At 38.7% G+C, this 20,164-nt stretch overlaps 1 protein-coding gene across 1 annotated transcript in view; it reads left to right on the top strand.

The window, feature by feature from the left end:
- The window catches only part of LOC149806450 (hydroxysteroid dehydrogenase-like protein 2), a 36,914-nt gene that overhangs the window by 11,025 nt on the left and 5,725 nt on the right, over positions 1-20,164 (top strand). The window contains exons 3-6 of the mRNA XM_089953516.1: positions 2,861-3,074; positions 10,108-10,211; positions 11,288-11,389; positions 12,472-12,672. Coding sequence (XP_089809642.1) covers positions 2,861-3,074; positions 10,108-10,211; positions 11,288-11,389; positions 12,472-12,672 — 621 coding nt within the window. The remainder of the gene's footprint in view (positions 1-2,860; positions 3,075-10,107; positions 10,212-11,287; positions 11,390-12,471; positions 12,673-20,164) is intronic.

Here is a 20,164-nt window from a genome sequence, read left to right as displayed (position 1 = left end):
AGAACTGGGAGAAGTGACACTGAACAGGAAGAAATAGGAGCAAGCAAGAAACATGTGCATGTGTATGCTTGCTTTTAATTGAATCCTGGCAATCTGCTTTTAATTGAATCCTGGCAATCTAAAAAAAAGTGTTACTTCCCACAATCAATGATGTCCCCCATTATTTCCCATGTCAGGTTCATTTATGGTTTCAAACTGATTTTTTGAAGAAAATAACCTTGTCTAGTCCCCATCATACAAAGTATTTGGTTAAACCATAACTTGCCTTTACACATGACTGGAAGTTAGAGTACACTGAATTTTAAAAGGCTAAATTTTTCTCACTGATACCTTTTGTAGCGAGACACTTACATAATTTGGCATGGTTGGTCTTGTCAAACACTTTAGAAAAATTGAAACATAAACTTTAAAACCTCCCTATTTTGAATTATATATATATATATATATATATATATATATATATATATATATATATATATATATATATATATATATATATATATATATATATATATATATATATATAGCCATACACTCACTTCTGTACAAATAATTGTCAAGTGAATATTTCTCATTTGATAGGCCACTCTATTTTCCTTGCAATTCTGGAAAGATGGTATGCTTATCATGAAAATAAACTCATAAAAAGTTCCCAGTTCGATAGCAAGAAGCTGACCCACCCAAAGCTTTGATAATGAGGTCATGCATTTAACTACATTAAAAAAAGTGCATACTTAAGCAATATTCTTAATCTGAAGTAGGTGACATAAATTGGTATTGAAGTAAAAGGAAAGCAAAAATCTTTAACACTACCATTAATTTAGGGTGTTGATAGACAAGATACACATAAGCCAAAGTCTGCTTTGGTCGTTATTGATGCTTAGAGGATGATCAACCCCCATGTTATAGTCCAGATCGAGTGAATATTAAATAAAATGAATGAATGGAATAAACTTAGATCTGTGCAGAGATATTGAATAGAACAACCCATACGAATACAGAATAAAACAATTTAATCAACTGGATACAACAAAATACAGCAAAGTTTCAACTTATGACAAATATTTCAGTATGTATAAACGCTGCTTCTACAACATTTCATCCCTTGGCCATTTTGATAATCAAAACCCAATCTTCAACACTGTCCAGTTTTGCCTGACATAGTTACCAAATGGGACCTCATTAATAATAATCAATCAGATTGCAACCAGACGTACTCCTTAAACATGCCACAGATTTAATCCTGTGCAATATCACATGCATTAATTTAAAATTGCTATATTTTACAAATGACATTTGCAAAATTCACTCTGTTAAAGTGATGTACTCGATGGATGTCAGATGAGACAGATGTTATAGAAATAGGCGAGTAACTTATTAATGATCACTTAATCAAGCTTCAGCTGTTACTGGCTTGACAAAAATTAGGTAACTAATTATCAGTGATTACTTCATCGAGCTTCCGCTGTGACAGGCTTGACAAAAATAGGGTAATTGATTATTAGTGATCACTTCATTATGTTTCAGCTGTGACAGACTTGACAAAAATAGGGTAATTGATTATTAGTGATCATCAAGCTTCAGCTGTGACAGGATTGACAAAAATAGGGTAATTATTAGTGATCATCGAGCTAGCTGTGACAGGATTGACAAAAATAGGGTAATTGATTATTAGTGATCACTTCATTAAGTTTCAGCTGTGACAGGCTTGACAAAAATAGGGTGATTATTAGTGATCATCGAGCTAGCTGTGACAGGATTGCCAAAAATAGGGTAATTAATTATTAGTGATCATCAAGCTAGCTATGACAGGATGGATAAAAATAGGGTAATTGATTATTAGTGATCACTTCATCAAGCTTCAGCTGTGACAGGCTTGACAAAAATAGGGTAATTGATTATTAGTGATCATCGAGCTTCAGCTGTGACAGGCTTGACAAAAATAGGGTAATTGATTATTAGTAATCATCGAGCTAGCTGTGACAGGATTGACAAAAATAGAGTAATTGATTATTAGTGATCATCGAGCTTCAGCTGTGACAGGCTTGACAAAAATAGGTAATTGATTATTAGTGATCATTGAGCTTCAGCTGTGACAGGATTGACAAAAATAGGGTAATTGATTATTAGTCATCACTTCATCAAGTTTCAGCTGTGACAGGCTTTACAAAAATAGGGTGATTGATTATTAGTGATCATCAAGCTAGCTGTGACAGGATTGATAAAAATAGAGTAATTGATTATTAGTGATCATCGAGCTTCAGCTGTGACAGGCTTGACAAAAATAGGGTAATTGATTATTAGTGATCACTTCATTAAGTTTCAGCTATGACATGCTTGACAAAAATAGAAATATAGCTTATTAGTGATCACCAAGTTGACCTTCAGCCATGGCAGGCCTGACAAAAATAGGAGAATACCTTAGCAAGATTGGGTTTAACATATAAGAATTATTGTATATTTACAATGGTCACTTACGCTTAGTTCTAACTCCAAACACCCATTTATGATTAAAGATATTTTTAAGTGTGTTTCTTCAGGCTTACTGCATTTTGTTTCCTCTGAAAAATGTATAGCTTGTTATGCATATAAGTACTGTACTTTATGATAGAGCAGTTTGAAATTCCTTCTTAACTGCTTTTAATGGAACGATGACAGATAATTACAATTAAACCTATTTTAAAGGGAGATAGCTACTTCTGCCTACAGAAATCGATCTCTTAAGACATGCAGTTTCTTATTAGAAGATAATGCATGATATAAAACACTGATCTATGCACAAAAAATATCATCTTTCTTGACCAGGGGTCATCCAAAAGAGTGATCTATGAATAATGTTTTTTAAATGCAATTTTTCCAGTTGAAGATGCTGGTGGGAAGTGTCTGCCCTGTATTGTGGATATTCGCTTTGAAGATCAGGTCAAGGCTGCAGTGGAATCAGCAGTCAAGAGGTTTGGAGGAATTGACATCCTTGTTAACAATGCCAGTGCTATTAGTTTGACTGGGACACTTCAAACATCCATGAAGAAATATGACTTGATGATGGGCATCAATGTAAGGGGCACTTATCTTTGGTAAGCATCTTGTCAACAACTCATAATTTCAAGAAATCATGCGTCTCATCATTTGTACCATCTCTAAGTTCAGATGCATTTAAGGAATCTAGTGCATTATAAACAGAAAATTCAGGACATGCATGTCAAGCACATGATTTAAGTATTGTTGTAAATGTGTGACCTTGACCTCAGGCTCCAAAGGATGAGCAAGCATATCAGATACTGAATTGCCTCAGATGCATTTTAAGTATGGAAAAACCCATCAAGGTTCTTGGGAAATATAAGCAAATAAAAAAACTTTATCCCAATCCTGAATGCAAATTTTCTTACTGTGACCTTGTCCCCAAGGTCAAATGGATGCATGAATGTGTTGAAAAATAGTATCAGCTTCATGATGAGCCATTTAAAATATGAACAAAAATCTATACAGAAATATAAACAAATTACAAAATCTGAATCAAAACTTAACTTAAACACAAATTTTCTGATGTGACCTTGAACACATGATTAACTGGGAAAGCAAACACATTGGAGAATAAATTATTTCATAACTATTCATCTCGTGTATGAAACCATTCCATCAAGGTGTTTACAAAATATAAGCAAATGACAAATCTGAACCAAACACTTAAAGCAAGTTTTCTGTGACTGTGACCTTGATCCTAATATGACCTTGATTTTAAGGAAAAGGGGCAAGCAAGTATGATGCAGGATGAATTGTCTTAGCTTCATAATGAATCATGCCAACTATGACAAGAATCTTTCAAAGGGTTTTGGAAATATGTGCGGTTGATATGGCAGCTGCCAGAATTTTCCTCAGAAGGCACTTAAAAAAGAAAACTTTACAGGAATAAAAGGGGGTTTAGCCAGAATTAATTGGCCATAACTTCTATTAAAAAAATCATGATGTAAAATGACAGCCATAAAACTCATGCAGACATTCCACAGAATAAAGCTGCAAAGAAAATATGCTTGAAATCAAGTGATTTTTGGTATCGTAATGGGCCATCACTTTGCTAATTAATATTGTATCCTTATAATCTTTATCTTGTTGTCTCAAAGGAAGTAGGAGGCTGAAAATTAAACACCAAGATTTTAACATTATAAAGCTGCACGCCAAATTTGGTTGAAATGTAACATCCCTAGGTGAAGGTACGCTGTGAAAACCAATGTTCAGGAGACAGGAATCCATGATCCCAACTCTTGATTCATGGTGTAGAAAGCTGGTGCCTAACTCATCTAAGTTATTGTTAGTATTCAGCTGCATACCAAAATCAACAATAACTGGGGTACAGTTACACTTTGGAAATGGGGCAGCGGGTGGCCAAGTGCTCTAAAGCACTCACTTTTAGTGATCACTGCCATCTCACCTGTTGATTCAAGTCTCAGGCTCAGCTAATTTGTGTATGTGAGAAAGCTTGTCAGGAGTTACCTATCCCTCGGTGGTTCTTACTAGGGATTTCCTGGGTTCTTCCTCCACCATTATACTGGCTGCCATGTTTGGCCTATTGTGTGCTGAAAAATGTTGATAAACCCACTACAAAAACAAGCATACTATCAAAACTAAAGTTTAGGAGGATGGGTAATCAGGAGCCATAAAACTTCTGAATGATAATGTGGATGCTGGAAGACCAGCCCATTCAGGGACTGATCATTAAAAAGCTACATGCCAAATTTGCTTGAAATTCAATGCAGGTACTTGATATGAATGTCAGACAAAACTAACCAGAGGCCATGTTCAGAATGTAGTGTTGGTGCATGTCTCTAACAGATGCTTATATCTAACGGGCTCCAGTTCACATTTGTAATAGGATGATTTAAATAAATGAATAAAGCACAAATATGCACAACTTTATTTTTGAGTAATTTTGTACATATGAAAATACATTTGAATCAGTAAAGGGAGCCAAATTTATTTGTAATGTATTAATCTTTGCAAAAGACTTTTATTTGTTAAAAATAAGACCCAGTCTTATTTATCTAACTTGGTGAGATACAACTATTAAATTTCTGCAAGTGATGGTGGTGGTGGAAACAGTAGCAGCTTAATTGGTGTCAAGATTGTATATTAAACTTTTGTATTAAGTTTTTTTCACATCAAATACAGTGAGTTTCATCACTGCATGGTGCATTCGGATTTTTGTACATAGTCTCTAATCAATCTGATTTTCTGAATACAATTTTATTTCAGAGTACTATACAATTATACAATTCAGGATTGTGGACTAAAGTGCCAAATTAAACTTGTGAATTACAGTTTTGTTGAGAATACATTTGGTTCTCAGTTACTGACACTAACCTGGTCCACATATACTAATACTGCCCTGATCCTCAAGTACTGACACTATCCTGGTCCACATATACTTATACTGCCCTGATCCTCAAGTACTGACACTAACCTGGTCCACATATACTAATACTGCCCTGATCCTCAAGTACTGACACTAACCCGGTCCATATATACTAATACTGCCCTGATCCTTAAGTACTGACACTATCCTGGCCACATATACTTATACTGCCCTGATCCTCAGGTACTGACACTAACCTGGTCCACATATACTAATACTGCCCTGATCCTCAAGTACTGACACTATCCTGGTCCACATATACTTATACTGCCCTGATCCTCAAGTACTGACACTAACTCGGTCCACATATACTAATACTGCCCTGATCCTTAAGTACTGACACTAACCTGGTCCACAGATACTTATACTGCCCTGATCCTCAAGTACTGACACTAACTCGGTCCACATATACTAATACTGCCCTGATCCTTAAGTACTGACACTAACCTGGTCCACATATACTGATACTGACCTGATCCTTAAGTACTGACACTAACCTGGTCCACAGATACTTATACTGCCCTGATCCTCAAGTCCTGACACTAACCTGGTCCACATATACTAATACTGCCCTGATCCTTAAGTACTGACACTAACCTGGTCCACATATACTGATACTGACCTGATCCTCAAGTACTGACACTAACCTGGTCCTCAGATACTGATACTGCCCTGATCCTCAGGTACTGACACTAACCCGGTCCACATATACTAATACTGCCCTGATCCTTAAGTACTGACACTAACCTGGTCCACATATACTGATACTGACCTGATCCTCAAGTACTGACACTAACCTGGTCCACATATACTGATACTGACCTGATCCTCAAGTACTGACACTAACCTGGTCCTCAGATACTGATACTGCCCTGATCCTCAGGTACTGACACTAACCCGGTCCACATATACTAATACTGCCCTGATCCTCAAGTACTGACACTAACCTGGTCCTCAGATACTGATACTGCCCTGATCCTCAAGTACTGACACTAACCTGGTCCACATATACTGATATTGCCCTGATCCTTAAGTACTGACACTAACCTGGTCCACATATACTGATACTGATCTGATCCTCAGGTACTGACACTATCCTGGTTTACATAAACTGATACTGCCCTGATCCTCAAGTACTGACACTGACCCGGTCCACACAAACTGATACTGCCCTGATCATCAAGTACTTACACTAACCTGGTCCACAGAGACTGATACTGCCCTGATCCTTAAGTACTGACACTAACCTGGTCCACAGATACAGATACTGCCCTGATCCTCAGGTACTGACACTATCCTGGTCCACATATACTGATACTGCTCTGATCCTCAAGTATTGACACTAACCCGGTCCACATATACTGATACTGCCCTGATCCTTAAGTACTGACACTAACCTGGTCCACAGATACTGATACTGCCCTGATCCTCAAGTACTGACACTAACCTGGTCCACAGATACTGACACTGCCCTGATCCTCAGGTACTGACACTAACCCAGTCCACAGATACTGATACTGCCCTGATCCTCAGGTACTGACACTATCCCAGTCCTCAGATACTGATACTGCCCTGATCCTTAAGTACTGACACTAACCTGGTCCACAGATACTGATCTGATCCTCAAGTACTGACACTAACCCAGTCCACATATACTGATACTGCTCTGATCCTCAAGTATTGACACTAACCCGGTCCACAGATGCTGATACTGCCCTGATCCTTAAGTACTGGCACTAACCTGGTCCACAGAGACTGATACTGCCCTGATCCTTAAGTACTGACACTAACCTGGTCCACAGATATGGATACTGCCCTGATTCTCAAGTACTGACACTAACCTGGTCCTCAGATACTGATACTGCCCTGATCCTCAGGTACTGACACTAACCCGGTCCACATATACTAATACTGCCCTGATCCTTAAGTACTGACACTAACCTGGTCCACATATACTGATACTGACCTGATCCTCAAGTACTGACACTAACCTGGTCCACATATACTGATACTGACCTGATCCTCAAGTACTGACACTAACCTGGTCCTCAGATACTGATACTGCCCTGATCCTCAGGTACTGACACTAACCCGGTCCACATATACTAATACTGCCCTGATCCTCAAGTACTGACACTAACCTGGTCCTCAGATACTGATACTGCCCTGATCCTCAAGTACTGACACTAACCTGGTCCACATATACTGATATTGCCCTGATCCTTAAGTACTGACACTAACCTGGTCCACATATACTGATACTGATCTAATCCTCAGGTACTGACACTATCCTGGTTCACATAAACTGATACTGCCCTGATCCTCAAGTACTGACACTGACCCGGTCCACACAAACTGATACTGCCCTGATCATCAAGTACTGACACTAACCTGGTCCTCAGATACTGGTACTGCCCTGATCCTCAAGTACTTACACTAACCTGGTCCACAGAGACTGATACTGCCCTGATCCTTAAGTACTGACACTAACCTGGTCCACATATACTGATACTGATCTGATCCTCAGGTACTGACACTATCCTGGTTTACATAAACTGATACTGCCCTGATCCTCAAGTACTGACACTGACCCGGTCCACACAAACTGATACTGCCCTGATCATCAAGTACTTACACTAACCTGGTCCACAGAGACTGATACTGCCCTGATCCTTAAGTACTGACACTAACCTGGTCCACAGATACGGATACTGCCCTGATCCTCAGGTACTGACACTATCCTGGTCCACATATACTGATACTGCTCTGATCCTCAAGTATTGACACTAACCCGGTCCACATATACTGATACTGCCCTGATCCTTAAGTACTTACACTAACCTGGTCCACAGATACTGATACTGCCCTGATCCTCAAGTACTGACACTAACCTGGTCCACAGATACTGACACTGCCCTGATCCTCAGGTACTGACACTAACCCAGTCCACATATACTGATACTGCCCTGATCCTCAGGTACTGACACTATCCCAGTCCTCAGATACTGATACTGCCCTGATCCTTAAGTACTGACACTAACCTGGTCCACAGATACTGATCTGATCCTCAAGTACTGACACTAACCCGGTCCACATATACTGATACTGCTCTGATCCTCAAGTATTGACACTAACCCGGTCCACATATGCTGATACTGCCCTGATCCTTAAGTACTGGCACTAACCTGGTCCACAGAGACTGATACTGCCCTGATCCTTAAGTACTGACACTAACCTGGTCCACAGATACGGATACTGCCCTGATTCTCAGGTACTGACAGTAACCCGGTCCACATATACTGATACTGCCCTGATCGTCAAGGTACTGACACTAACCCAGTCCTCAGATACTGATACTGCCCTGATCCTTAAGTACTGACACTAACCTGGACCACAGATACTGATCTGATCCTCAAGTACTGACATTAACCTGGTCCACAGATACTGATACTGCCCTGATCCTCAGGTACTGACACTATCCCAGTCCTCAGATACTGATACTGCCCTGATCCTTAAGTACTGACACTAACCTGGTCCACAGATACTGATACTGCCCTGATCTTCAAGATACTGACACTAACCTGGTCCTCAGATACTGATACTGCCCTGATCCTCAAGTACTGACACTAACCCAGTCCGTATATACTGATACTGCCCTGATCCTCAAGTACTGACACTAACCCAGTCCACATACTGATATTGCCCTGATCATCAAGTACTGACACTAACCTGGTCCTCAGATACTGATACTGCCCTGAACCTCAGGTACTGACACTATCCCGGTCCTCAGATACTGATACTGCCCTGATCCTCAAGTACTGACACTAACCTGGTCCATACATACTGATACTGTCCTGATCCTCAAGTACTGACACTAACCCGGTCCACATACTGATACTGCCCTGATCCTCAAGTACTGACACTATCCTGGTCCACATTTACTGATACTGCCCTGATCCACAAGTACTGACACTAACCCAGTCCACATATACTGATACTGCCCTGATCCTCAAGTACTGACACGAACCCAGTCCTCAGATACTGATACTGCCCTGAACCTCAGGTACTGACACTATCCCAGTCCTCAGATACTGATACTGCCCTGATCCTTAAGTACTGACACTAACCTGGTCCACAGATACTGATACTGCCCTGATCCTCAAGGTACTGACACTAACCTGGTCCTCAGATACTGATACTGCCCTGATCCTCAAGTACTGGTCCTCAGATCCTGAGACCAGATATTGACTCCACCCTGGTCCTCATATATTGATACCACCATAATCCTAAGATATATATACTATGGTCCTGAGATGTTGATACTCTGCCATAAAGCAGCAGGTGATACTTATGAATCATCATTCTGTCCTCCTTATCTCTGCTGTAAATTATTTCAATAAACCTAAACCTAAGTGGGTCTATTTTGGTATTATGCACAGCAAAACAGGGTCACTGATTATTTGTAGGGATTATTAAACATGCATATAAACTGTATATGGGCTTTAATTCCAATATCGTTTCTTCTATATCACATACACACATTATAGATTTATTCAATATTTCAGCAAATTAAAGCTCATTCCTACCAATGAAGCAGCAATATCATTTCTGCCTCCTCACAAGTCATGTGAAAGCCATGTACGTAACAACATACTGTCACAGTCAGCTCAGTTCTTATCTATAATCAACTGTATTTTCAGCTCAAAGATTTGTATACCATATCTTGCGAAAAGTCAAAATCCACACATACTGACCATCAGCCCACCACTTAATCTAAAGCCGAAGTGGTTCCAGGGGCATGTTGGTAAGCCATTTTCATAATTGTCTGAAGTGGAAAATTGTTCTCTTCAGTTGCACTTTTGCCTGTTTGGTGTGATGATAGTAAATGTTGATTTACAATCTATACTTCCTTATAAGACAGGTCCAACTCCAAACAACATTGATCTTGATTTGCCATTGCATAATGTTCCTGCAGATCAGGATATATGTTGCTTGTTCTACTTATTACTCCTTCACACTGTGCATAGATCCAGATCTTCTGGTGCATTATGTGACGGCAGATTTAGATCTGCGCAGTTTGCAGTTGGGTATATACGGTAACTAACAACAATATTAAGGGAAGAGGTTAAAAGTAATGTCCAATTTTCTATCATACATCAGCTATCATTTTTCTTTACTAGAAAACAATGTAATCTTTCCCAAATTAGAAGAAGAAAAAAAATGGTATTTACATAACTGATGGGCACATGCATTCTTGTAGGTAAAAAATAAGACCTTTCCAATTAGAAAGAAGTGAGCACAAAGAAAAATGTATACTGCAATATCGCCTTAGTACTTTAGTCTGTGATTTGGATTTTTAACGTAGCTTTAAATTTTTTTTAGTTATATCACTATGATGTCTGCAGTGTGGCAGTTTATAGTGATGTCTAGCACTGGGGCATCATGCCACAGACATGTAGCATGATGTCCCACCCAGTCACATTATCCTGACACCAGGCCGACCAGTCCTAACACTAACCTCTTAATGCTGAGCATCTGAGGAAGCTGTTAGTACCATTTCTGTAAGTCTTTGGTATGACTGTAAGTCTTTGGTATGACTCGGCTGGGGTTTGAACCCACGACCTCCCGCTTCCAAGAAGAAAAAGTAAAAGCTATTAAACTAAATGACAATGGAGAGAGTTCAAGAGCTCTTGCCAACAAATTTGATATTGGAAGACTCAAATAAACAGTATCATAACAGATAAAATAAATCCAATCATTCAATTTCAGTCTTATTCATACAACAAATTAATAAATATATAAATATAATAAATATTTCCTGTTATATGGTAATGCACATGAAAAGCAAGCAATTATATTTTTCACAACTTTTAATTACAGCCTATACCATGGCAAAGTATGGAATGTCAATGTGTGTACTGGGCATGTCCAGGGAATTTGAGTCTCAGGGAATAGCAGTTAATGCTCTTTGGCCAATCACAAGCAAGTATTATTTGCCAGGACAGCATTTACTGGTAAATTAAGCAAAACACATACCACTAATTCTGTGGCATCGGTTATTTGAACATGCATTGTAAATAATAATAATAAAACCCTATAAAGAGGGTCATAGTACACAAAAATGTATGCCAAGATATTCATACAGTAGTACTAGTACAGTTGAAGAATTAAAGTCAGATGTTGAACTGATGTTCAGTAAACCATGGAAAGTAGGTCACAGTGACAGTCTTGGTTTCCAATCCTGTTTATGGCAAGATAGTACAAATTTCAAAAGGTGATCATGTATTTTAAGTTTTGGTTGAAAAGATCCTGAATAGAAGATCAGTCATCTAGTTTTGGTGCCCCATATCTTCATCCAAAAATGAACCTTCACTGCAAGGTTTGTGTCATTAAGTCCACTGAACTATGTGATACAGCCAAAGGCTGGAAGGAAGAAAACACATGGTGAGACACATCGACAAATGAAGGGAATCATTTGCTTTTGAAAGCAAAGTTTATTTCTTAAAAAATATAGCAATAATCAGGATTCATCAAGGCTAATATTGTACTAAATACATGCTGCTACTGCTAACTGCAAACAAAGCCTTTTTAGTTCACTTATCTCTAACATAAACAACAGTCATCTAGGATGACCTATCTCTCAAGTCCCCCAGTTATGTAAAGACCCCTCCTGAAAGTATCCCATAGTCCAGCACTCTTAGTTCATATACTAAACAGTTGTCATGGTAACAAAGGATACTGAATGCTGAAAATTCCAAGTATGAAAAGACACCTCTATGCAACCTGCCTGATATGTGAATAAAGTGCCGTCTGCTAGGAGACAAAATAATATGATGATTTCATATCTAATAGTTCATATGTATAAATTATACAAGGAAGTGTCAGGCATCACAAGTTTTGCTCCAGAAACAAAAGTGTAAATGGTGGATGGATGGTGAACAGACAAAACATTAAAAATATTGAAACTGAAGAATTGCAAATAGCAAAAAACGTAACTACATCATCTGCCTAATATGCATACCAAATCTCATGCATGATAAAAAATTTCATTTTTTTCATAACAGCTATTCTGACTGCAGCTGTGACCAATTTTGCATCCAACAGAAATGTAGAGATGATTTGTAGGAAGCCAGACATCATGGCTGATGCTGCATATGTCATGCTGTGTAAGAACAGCAAATCTTACACTGGGAATTTCGCAATAGATGAACATGTACTAAGGGGAGCTGGAGTCAAAGACATGGAGCAGTACTCATGTGTGCCAGGTATGATAATGGACACAGTCTGAACATGTACAATGTAACACAACTTGTGCAGCTTTGACGTATTTAATCTAGCAAATAATCTTTTCCCGATTCAATAAAGTGAATTTCAGTTATGTCATTTTATTCAAGAATATTGATGCTGAATGTGTTTGTAAGAAATGAGATGTAAGCCCCCCGCCCCCCTCAATTTTTTTCAAGCATATTGTTATATATCTGATCACCACTGACCATTCCATGTACAGTTTATACTCACATGTCTTTGGAGAAAACTCTAAAATGGTTTGCTAATGAGTAATAGAGTTTGCTTTAATTAATTTTTCATCTGAAAGAAGGGAAAAGGGAGAGAAAAATAAAATGACTTCAAATCAATACTGCCAGGAATAATAATTATAACAGAAGATGTGACCCTGATCACAATTAATACTTCAGAAATATTGTTTGTACGGCTCATCATTCTTGATGAATTTGTTACTCATTAATATGTATTTTGTGTGTGTGTGTTGGGGAGGGGATACAACTAATTTTGTATATCTAATATGTACCTGCTATTTACTGTATTGCTATCTTTCTTTCAGGATGCTAGATCCCAATCCATGCATAATATTCCCGCCTCCAATTACTCATTGTAGGCCAATAATACAAATAACAAAATCCCAGTCTGATTCCTTAGTCATATCCAACTTGTGCAGCATCTTCCTCTTTGTACTTGGGCAGAGATCAAAGGATATCAGAGTTGGGTGGGAAGAGAGAATCTTGCAATAATAATACATGATTCAGGTGAAGAGTCTTTTGTTTGGTGGGGAAGTAAAACTAATTTCACAGATGTAACCTGTTGCTATTGCATAATTTAGATTTCTGAACGTAAATTACAATTTTCCATATAACAAACTCCAGCCTCCTGTATCATGGTAAATTCTAGGACATTCAGACCTACTAGAATACAGACCCAGTCTGTTCCCCCACGCTGTAAACCCTGGCATGATAGACATCACTCTTTTTACGGACACAGACTATATTACAAGCACAGCTATGACTGAGAATGAAATCTCAATAGGGAGTGGAGCTACAGAAAGAAGCTAGTCTGCTGCTAAATATCCTGGTTGGCGGAATAAAAAAATGACTTTTAATTCACAGATACTAAGGAGAACAAAGAAAGTCTTAAGGGTAAGTTTCTCAGAAGAAGCTTCTCCCAAAGTTATATGGTGGTTTTGTTAAAGACCACAAGATTCACAAGAGATTCCATCTGGGTATTAGTGAGTAAGACACCAGTTTCAGCAGCTCAAAATACCTGATAAGGTGAGAAATATGAAAGCCTGAAACAATAACCAGGCCTATTGAAAAAATGTGAACATGCTGGATAGGGCTGCCCATTAACTCTTCATATTAGAAACTGAATATTTCCTCTCCAAAAAGTAAGAGAATTGAATTGGCCACTGCACTAATAGAGGTACAACTTGGACCAAAGAGTTTCCAGTCACACTAATCACAAAAGATTCTCTACTTGGCATCATAGACTTTGGATGTGATGTTTCCTGGCCTGAACAATGCACATGGCAACTTTGCTCAAAAACTTATCATGGTGGATAGATCACTTGAGATGAGCAAACTGTAAAGGTTTATATTCTGTGGGGTCTCATGCAGAAAAGAGCCTTTGAGAGAAGGTCCCTTCTCTGAGATGGTCTACCAACAGGTTGAGAAAATCATTTATAATTATCATTTGGGCCACAGACAGTCCATGAAATTAAGCTGAGCAATCGAGATCCTGACTTTGTGGAGCACTCATAAAATCATTCTGAATGGTGGGAAGGTGTAATTAAACAGTTGATTCCACTTTAGACTGAATGCATCTACTGCCATTGCCCTCTGCTCTGGCTCTGGGGAATGATAAAGGTGATATTGCTTTTTAGCCTTGTTGCAAACAAGTCCACTGAGGGTCTTCTTCACTGGCTGAACAGGAACTCTACAGATTTGTGCAGAGGCCATTCTGTGAGGGCTACCTTGCCTCTCCTGGACAGCCTGCCACCAAAAATATTCTTGCCAGGGATATGACAAACACGGAGGGTAATTCTGTCCGAGATTACTAAACAAGGAGATTCCAAACCTCCACACATAGAGAAGAGGCACCTGGACCTCCTTGCTACTTGAGGTATGCTACAACTTGTGTGTTGTCAGACAAAACCATCATGCAGCAGCTCCCTTATTTGTTGATGCAACTCATTAGGATTACAAATACTGCTCTCATTTCCAAGTTATTCCTTTATAGGGTCAGCTTCTCCTAGGACAACAAGCCCTGAAGAACTAACTTTTCTGGCTTCAAGTGAGCACCCAACTCTGAATCTCACACATCATGAAAAGATAGAAATGGGATTTGAGGGTTTGAATGGGGTCACTGGTCCCAACTAGCCCACCAATTCAAGAGGTGGTGTAAATAGGTTATTAGAGAAATCTGAGGTGTCGGGGGATCCCCACGTCATTTCCAGTTCACCAGAAGGAGAAACTGGAGGGGGTGCAATGCAGTTTTCCCAGGGGAACAATGTCCACAAAAGAGTTCAAGGTCCCCAGAAGTGATGGCGAACCAACACCAAAATATTGGGTTTCACTATCCCTCAAAAGGGCCAGAATTCTGTCTACTCTGTCCAGTTGGCCAAAAACTAATCCCCTCTTTGTGAGGAAATTCATCCTATGTATATGAGCGCCTAAGATTGAACTAGATCTGATTTGTCAATTATTTATTATAAAACCCAGCCAGGTAACTATGGGCCAGGAGCAATACAGCTCTTGTCTAAGGGACTCTAAGAAGCCACTGTGGATCAACCAGCAGTTTAAATACTGGATGATAGGGGTATCCAGTGACCTTGGGTGGGTGGCAACTTCTCCCATAGCTCTTGTAAAAGCTCTGGGTGCAGAGGCCAAAAGACTGAGCCCAAAACTGAAAAACGTCCTGGTGCAGATAAAATATCGGGTTGTGAAGGTATACATCCAGGATGTCAATGGAGACCATCCAGTTGTTGTGCCTTATAGCATTCGTGGTTGTAATGGTTTTCTCCATCTTCAATGGCTCATCACGCAGTATTGTGTTTAAGATAGAATTTAAGAAATGTCAATAATTAACCATAACATTCCACCTTGTTTTACATACCAGAAGAATCTGGTTGTAGAATTCCAGAGAGTTGTCATTCAACACTTACTATACTGCATCTTCTGTAGAAATGAGTGCACATTTTTCTTTAACCACACCAGGGCTGACTGGTGGGACAGCCAAAGTTTCTTGCCAGAGTGGGATGTTCCTGGAATTGAAGCTGGTATTCTCCACTTATAATAAACAGGACACACTTATTGTCCATTATGCTCGACTAGATATCTGCATAAAGGGTTAGTCAAGCACCGATGGTAATTACTGGAATAAAGATACAAAAGAGGGAGCATTTCCCTAGGGCTGCCTCTCCACAAACCCTCCTTAGGAAAGGGAGATGAATCTATTTCAAGATCTTTACTGACAGCCCGAGGAATGCTATGGAGGGAATGAATCATCCAAAGATGTACTCTGTATCCGGAGGTGTGGCCTGAAGAAGGTTTATGGTGTGCTCCAGTAAGACTTTAGACACGACCAGAGCAACTTCAGTGTGGAGGTGAAACAGTTCCACTGAGAAGGACAAAGACATGGATAAAGCATGCCTTGAGTTTTTGGCAACCACCTCAAGCAAGTGCTGAAACGCAGCTGAATACCAAGATTTCTCCATCCAAAGGCTGAAGGAGGCTGCTGAGAAACTATCAGCATGCAAGTCTATGGTCCCTGTGAAAATGTGCACTTGTGATGCCTCAGCATGTAAGCATGGATTAAGTGGTCAGATGAGGAAGTGTGTCCAGTAGCTGGAGACTGAGATCAGAGGTCTCATCATAGATGGGGGGACTGACTACTCTTATAGTGTATGCAAACTCTTGACTCCTACATGCCTTTGAAAAATCTCACTGACCAAAGCCAAATGGGGAAGTAAATGGTGATCTGGTCATGAGCTAGTTTTGCAGTCTCCACTGTAGAGACGTTTTTTTGGGCTCTGAGCCTGAAGGTTTGGGACAGACATATTTTGTTAACCACCTTATAAAAATACCAGATCTCTTCCTCCTCAATCAACTGAGTTGATGGGTGGGAGGAGGCAGGGGACATGATGGGTGGAAAAGATGCCGTCTAAATGTGTTCAGTTGTGCACTCATTTGAGTCCAATAAGACTGAGCAGACATCTTCATTCTGCTCACATGTCTGAGAGGCAGGACTTTGTGACCCCATGTCTCTCTGATGCCGGGATACCTGGTGTTGGGAAGCCTCTTCCTCTCACACTTCATATGGAGTGAGGGGACTGTTCCTAGTGACACATTTAACAAGGATGATAATGACTCTTGACCTTTCTTGGATGTTTGGGGGGAGAAAACCTGCTCACTCCTTCCTTTTTGTGTCCACTTTATAAGCAGATGACCACATCAACCTTGCTATGAAACCCAGGCCCTGATATCTATAGTGGCATAAATGGGAACGAGGTTTCACATCCCGGTTATGTATTTGAATTATATTGGATTTAATATGTATTTATTTTAATTTAATTGTTTATTCATCAGTTTTAAATTATTTTTTTTCCCCCATTACATTCTATTGTAATGTAAATTTATTAACTGGAGATGATAGTTTTTCCAGAAAATAGTTTTACCTTGACTTCATTTTAGTAAACATCAAATGTTGATCAAGATCCTGAACTTGATTCCAAATTAGTAGCAGTCACGTAAATAAGTTCTATTTTTATTTTAAAATGATTGGTTGTTGTCAAGGTCATGATGAGACTATGTGATTAAGTAAACAATATTTTTATTTTATTTTTTAGAGTAAAATGATTGGTTTTCGTCAGGGGCATGTTATGAGTACGTGATATAAACATGATCATGTGACCTCCCATCTTTTTCAATTTTGCAACTTCGGGATTTTCGAAACTGTTTTAGAATACAATATAACCTGTGTTTTAGAGAAATATTCTCAGCTGGGCATTTTTCTTTACACTGGAAAGTTGTTATTTGGAGTTATTTCAATTACTTGGATTCAAAAGGATTTTATTTTTACCCTGGAAAATACGTGTGCTCATATGAAATTCTTGAACAAAGACAGCTTGTATAAGATTTTATTCAGATTTCCAAAACTAGAGTGATATTTCTTGTTGCTACAAGGAACTGCAGACTTCAACACACTACAAGTTACAGCATACATCATCATCTTCCATTCTTCGTCAGGACTCGAACTTGAAATCATTAGAACATTTTATTATTAGGACTTCAGACCTGCCAAACCCGATGAGTCAGTCTCAGTAAGGCAGTCAATTTTTTCCGTAAGATTGACCAGTTTTCAGTAAGGTGTAACAAAATATCAATAACTGCTATTGTAAAGCTGGAAAACATAATTAAAAGTATGACGCATTGACGATAAACATTATGTTCAACTGAAAAGTTTTTAAAGTACGCATAGACTTTATTTACCACTAGCACAGTTGCACAACCTCTAGTTCTAAACCCTATGCAGCTCAATGGCTTGTTTCTATCTCTCAACTTGACATAATTCTTGGAAAATGTTTTCCATTTCACATGACAATGGCAATCATATCTCCCCGCCATGAGACATACTCAAACTGGCATGTGATGTCCAATTTTCTTTTGTTTCTTTTCCAGCTTTTATTTTAAAAAGTTTGAGTAAATGTACTCCTTTTCATTCTTCTGTGTTGATTAGTAACACTTTTCTAGAAACTTATTTTCCCATTAAACATGCATTGCTTTCTGGACGCCATTTTAAAAAATTCTATAATCAACAGTTTGATCATGCAGACGCTTCACATGAACAAATAGGTGCAGTTTAAAGCATCTGGGGTGTTTTTGTAATGATAGTCTCGTTCCCGGACTAATTTTACTAATTTTAAGATGAAACCCATATCCAAAAAAAACACGAATGAAAGAATTATCCAGACTTTTCAGCAACGATCATTTTCCCGTAGTTTTTTCTAGTATGCTTAAGTCTGTATTTTAAGGGTAATTTTTGTTAAGACTTAGAGCAGCTCTGGGACTTCTAAAATTTTATTCATGGATTATTCTTGGATTATAATTGGATTTGATTTTTAAAATGTAAGTTCATATTTTTTCATTTTTACAGTACTTTTCCAGGTAAATAAATTATTATATTTTTAAAAGCTCGTTAATTTTCACTCTTTCTTGTGTTACTGTTTATTCGAGCCTAAACACGTAACATAAGACCTGAAATGGATTTCCTGTAGATATTAAAAAGAATTGAGGAGTGGGGAAGCTGATTTGATCCCCCTCCTTAGTTGGGATCATGAGTGCTGACTTCCAGTCCCCAACAGTGGGGCTCTAATGACTCATGACCAATACTCACAGACCAGTGATTGGTGAACTCTGCTCAGTGTCCAGCACCCCACCACTGACAAGAATTTTATAGAACTAGACGAAGCCCTCCCCCACCCCCATTGTCCGACTATAAGCAGTAAAATAAACACCTATCTAGGAGTTGGCAAACAGTATAACCAAGTCAGGTGGAATGTGAACTCCATGGGAGTTATGCCCACATTTACTCACACTCTGTGAGATGCAACTTCAAAATAGATCTTGAAAAACAAGGAACAATCATTAAAAAAACATGATAATAATACATTTTTTAAGGCACAAGACCAGAAGTCAAATGCAGTGTAATAACAGTAATACCTTACCCATCTCATATGATATTAATGATAATGATAGGTGGTACAAGACTGCTGGTCAAACACCATCAAACGTTAGTGAAATCTGCAACACACAATATTTTATAATGAATAGGAATGATGGAGTGCTAGTCCAACCAACAGTAGATGAATGGTGTGCTGATACAAACTAACAACAATACTTAACCTGAATATCGATGACCAAAAGTATCAAAATGCAATTCGGCTCACTCTAACTGAAAATAAATGATGATCAATCACTTAAACATAATAATGGAAGAAAAATTGATTGTGCGTGACCCCCTTCTGTGAGGCTAAAACTAAACATAAAGCATTAGTCATTGATTCCTCAAGCCAGATGTTCACTAATTAAATGTAGACTGAAAAGGCAGTAACAAGCAAATCTTGAGGTGAATGGGAAAACAATACCTAAGATTAAGGGAAAAAACCCAAATATAACTGAATTATAATAAAATTTGAAAGAATTTAGGATTACCAAAGCAATGAAGAGAAAAGGTAATGATCAAGACAGCTGCTGATAAACATAACAGCAATTTCTTAAAATCTCACAATACTGTCGATGCATACTGGAAATGTGGACATACTAAGGATTTGTAACACATACATTTTACTTGTTCCAAGCGCGTGAATAGGTTTCTACAAAGGATGACCTCACATTTGTCAGGACTGAACTCCATTTGCCAGTCCTTTTCCCATAGCTGTAGCCGGTCTGGATCTGCTTGTAACAGTCC

This window comes from Sinohyriopsis cumingii, chromosome 1, assembly GCF_028554795.1.
Source record: "Sinohyriopsis cumingii isolate HCF-2022 chromosome 1, ASM2855479v2, whole genome shotgun sequence".
In the NCBI taxonomy this organism is placed as follows: domain Eukaryota; kingdom Metazoa; phylum Mollusca; class Bivalvia; order Unionida; family Unionidae; genus Sinohyriopsis; species Sinohyriopsis cumingii.
The sequence above is the reverse complement of the archived record's forward strand: the minus strand, read 5'-3'. Positions and strand labels throughout refer to the sequence as shown.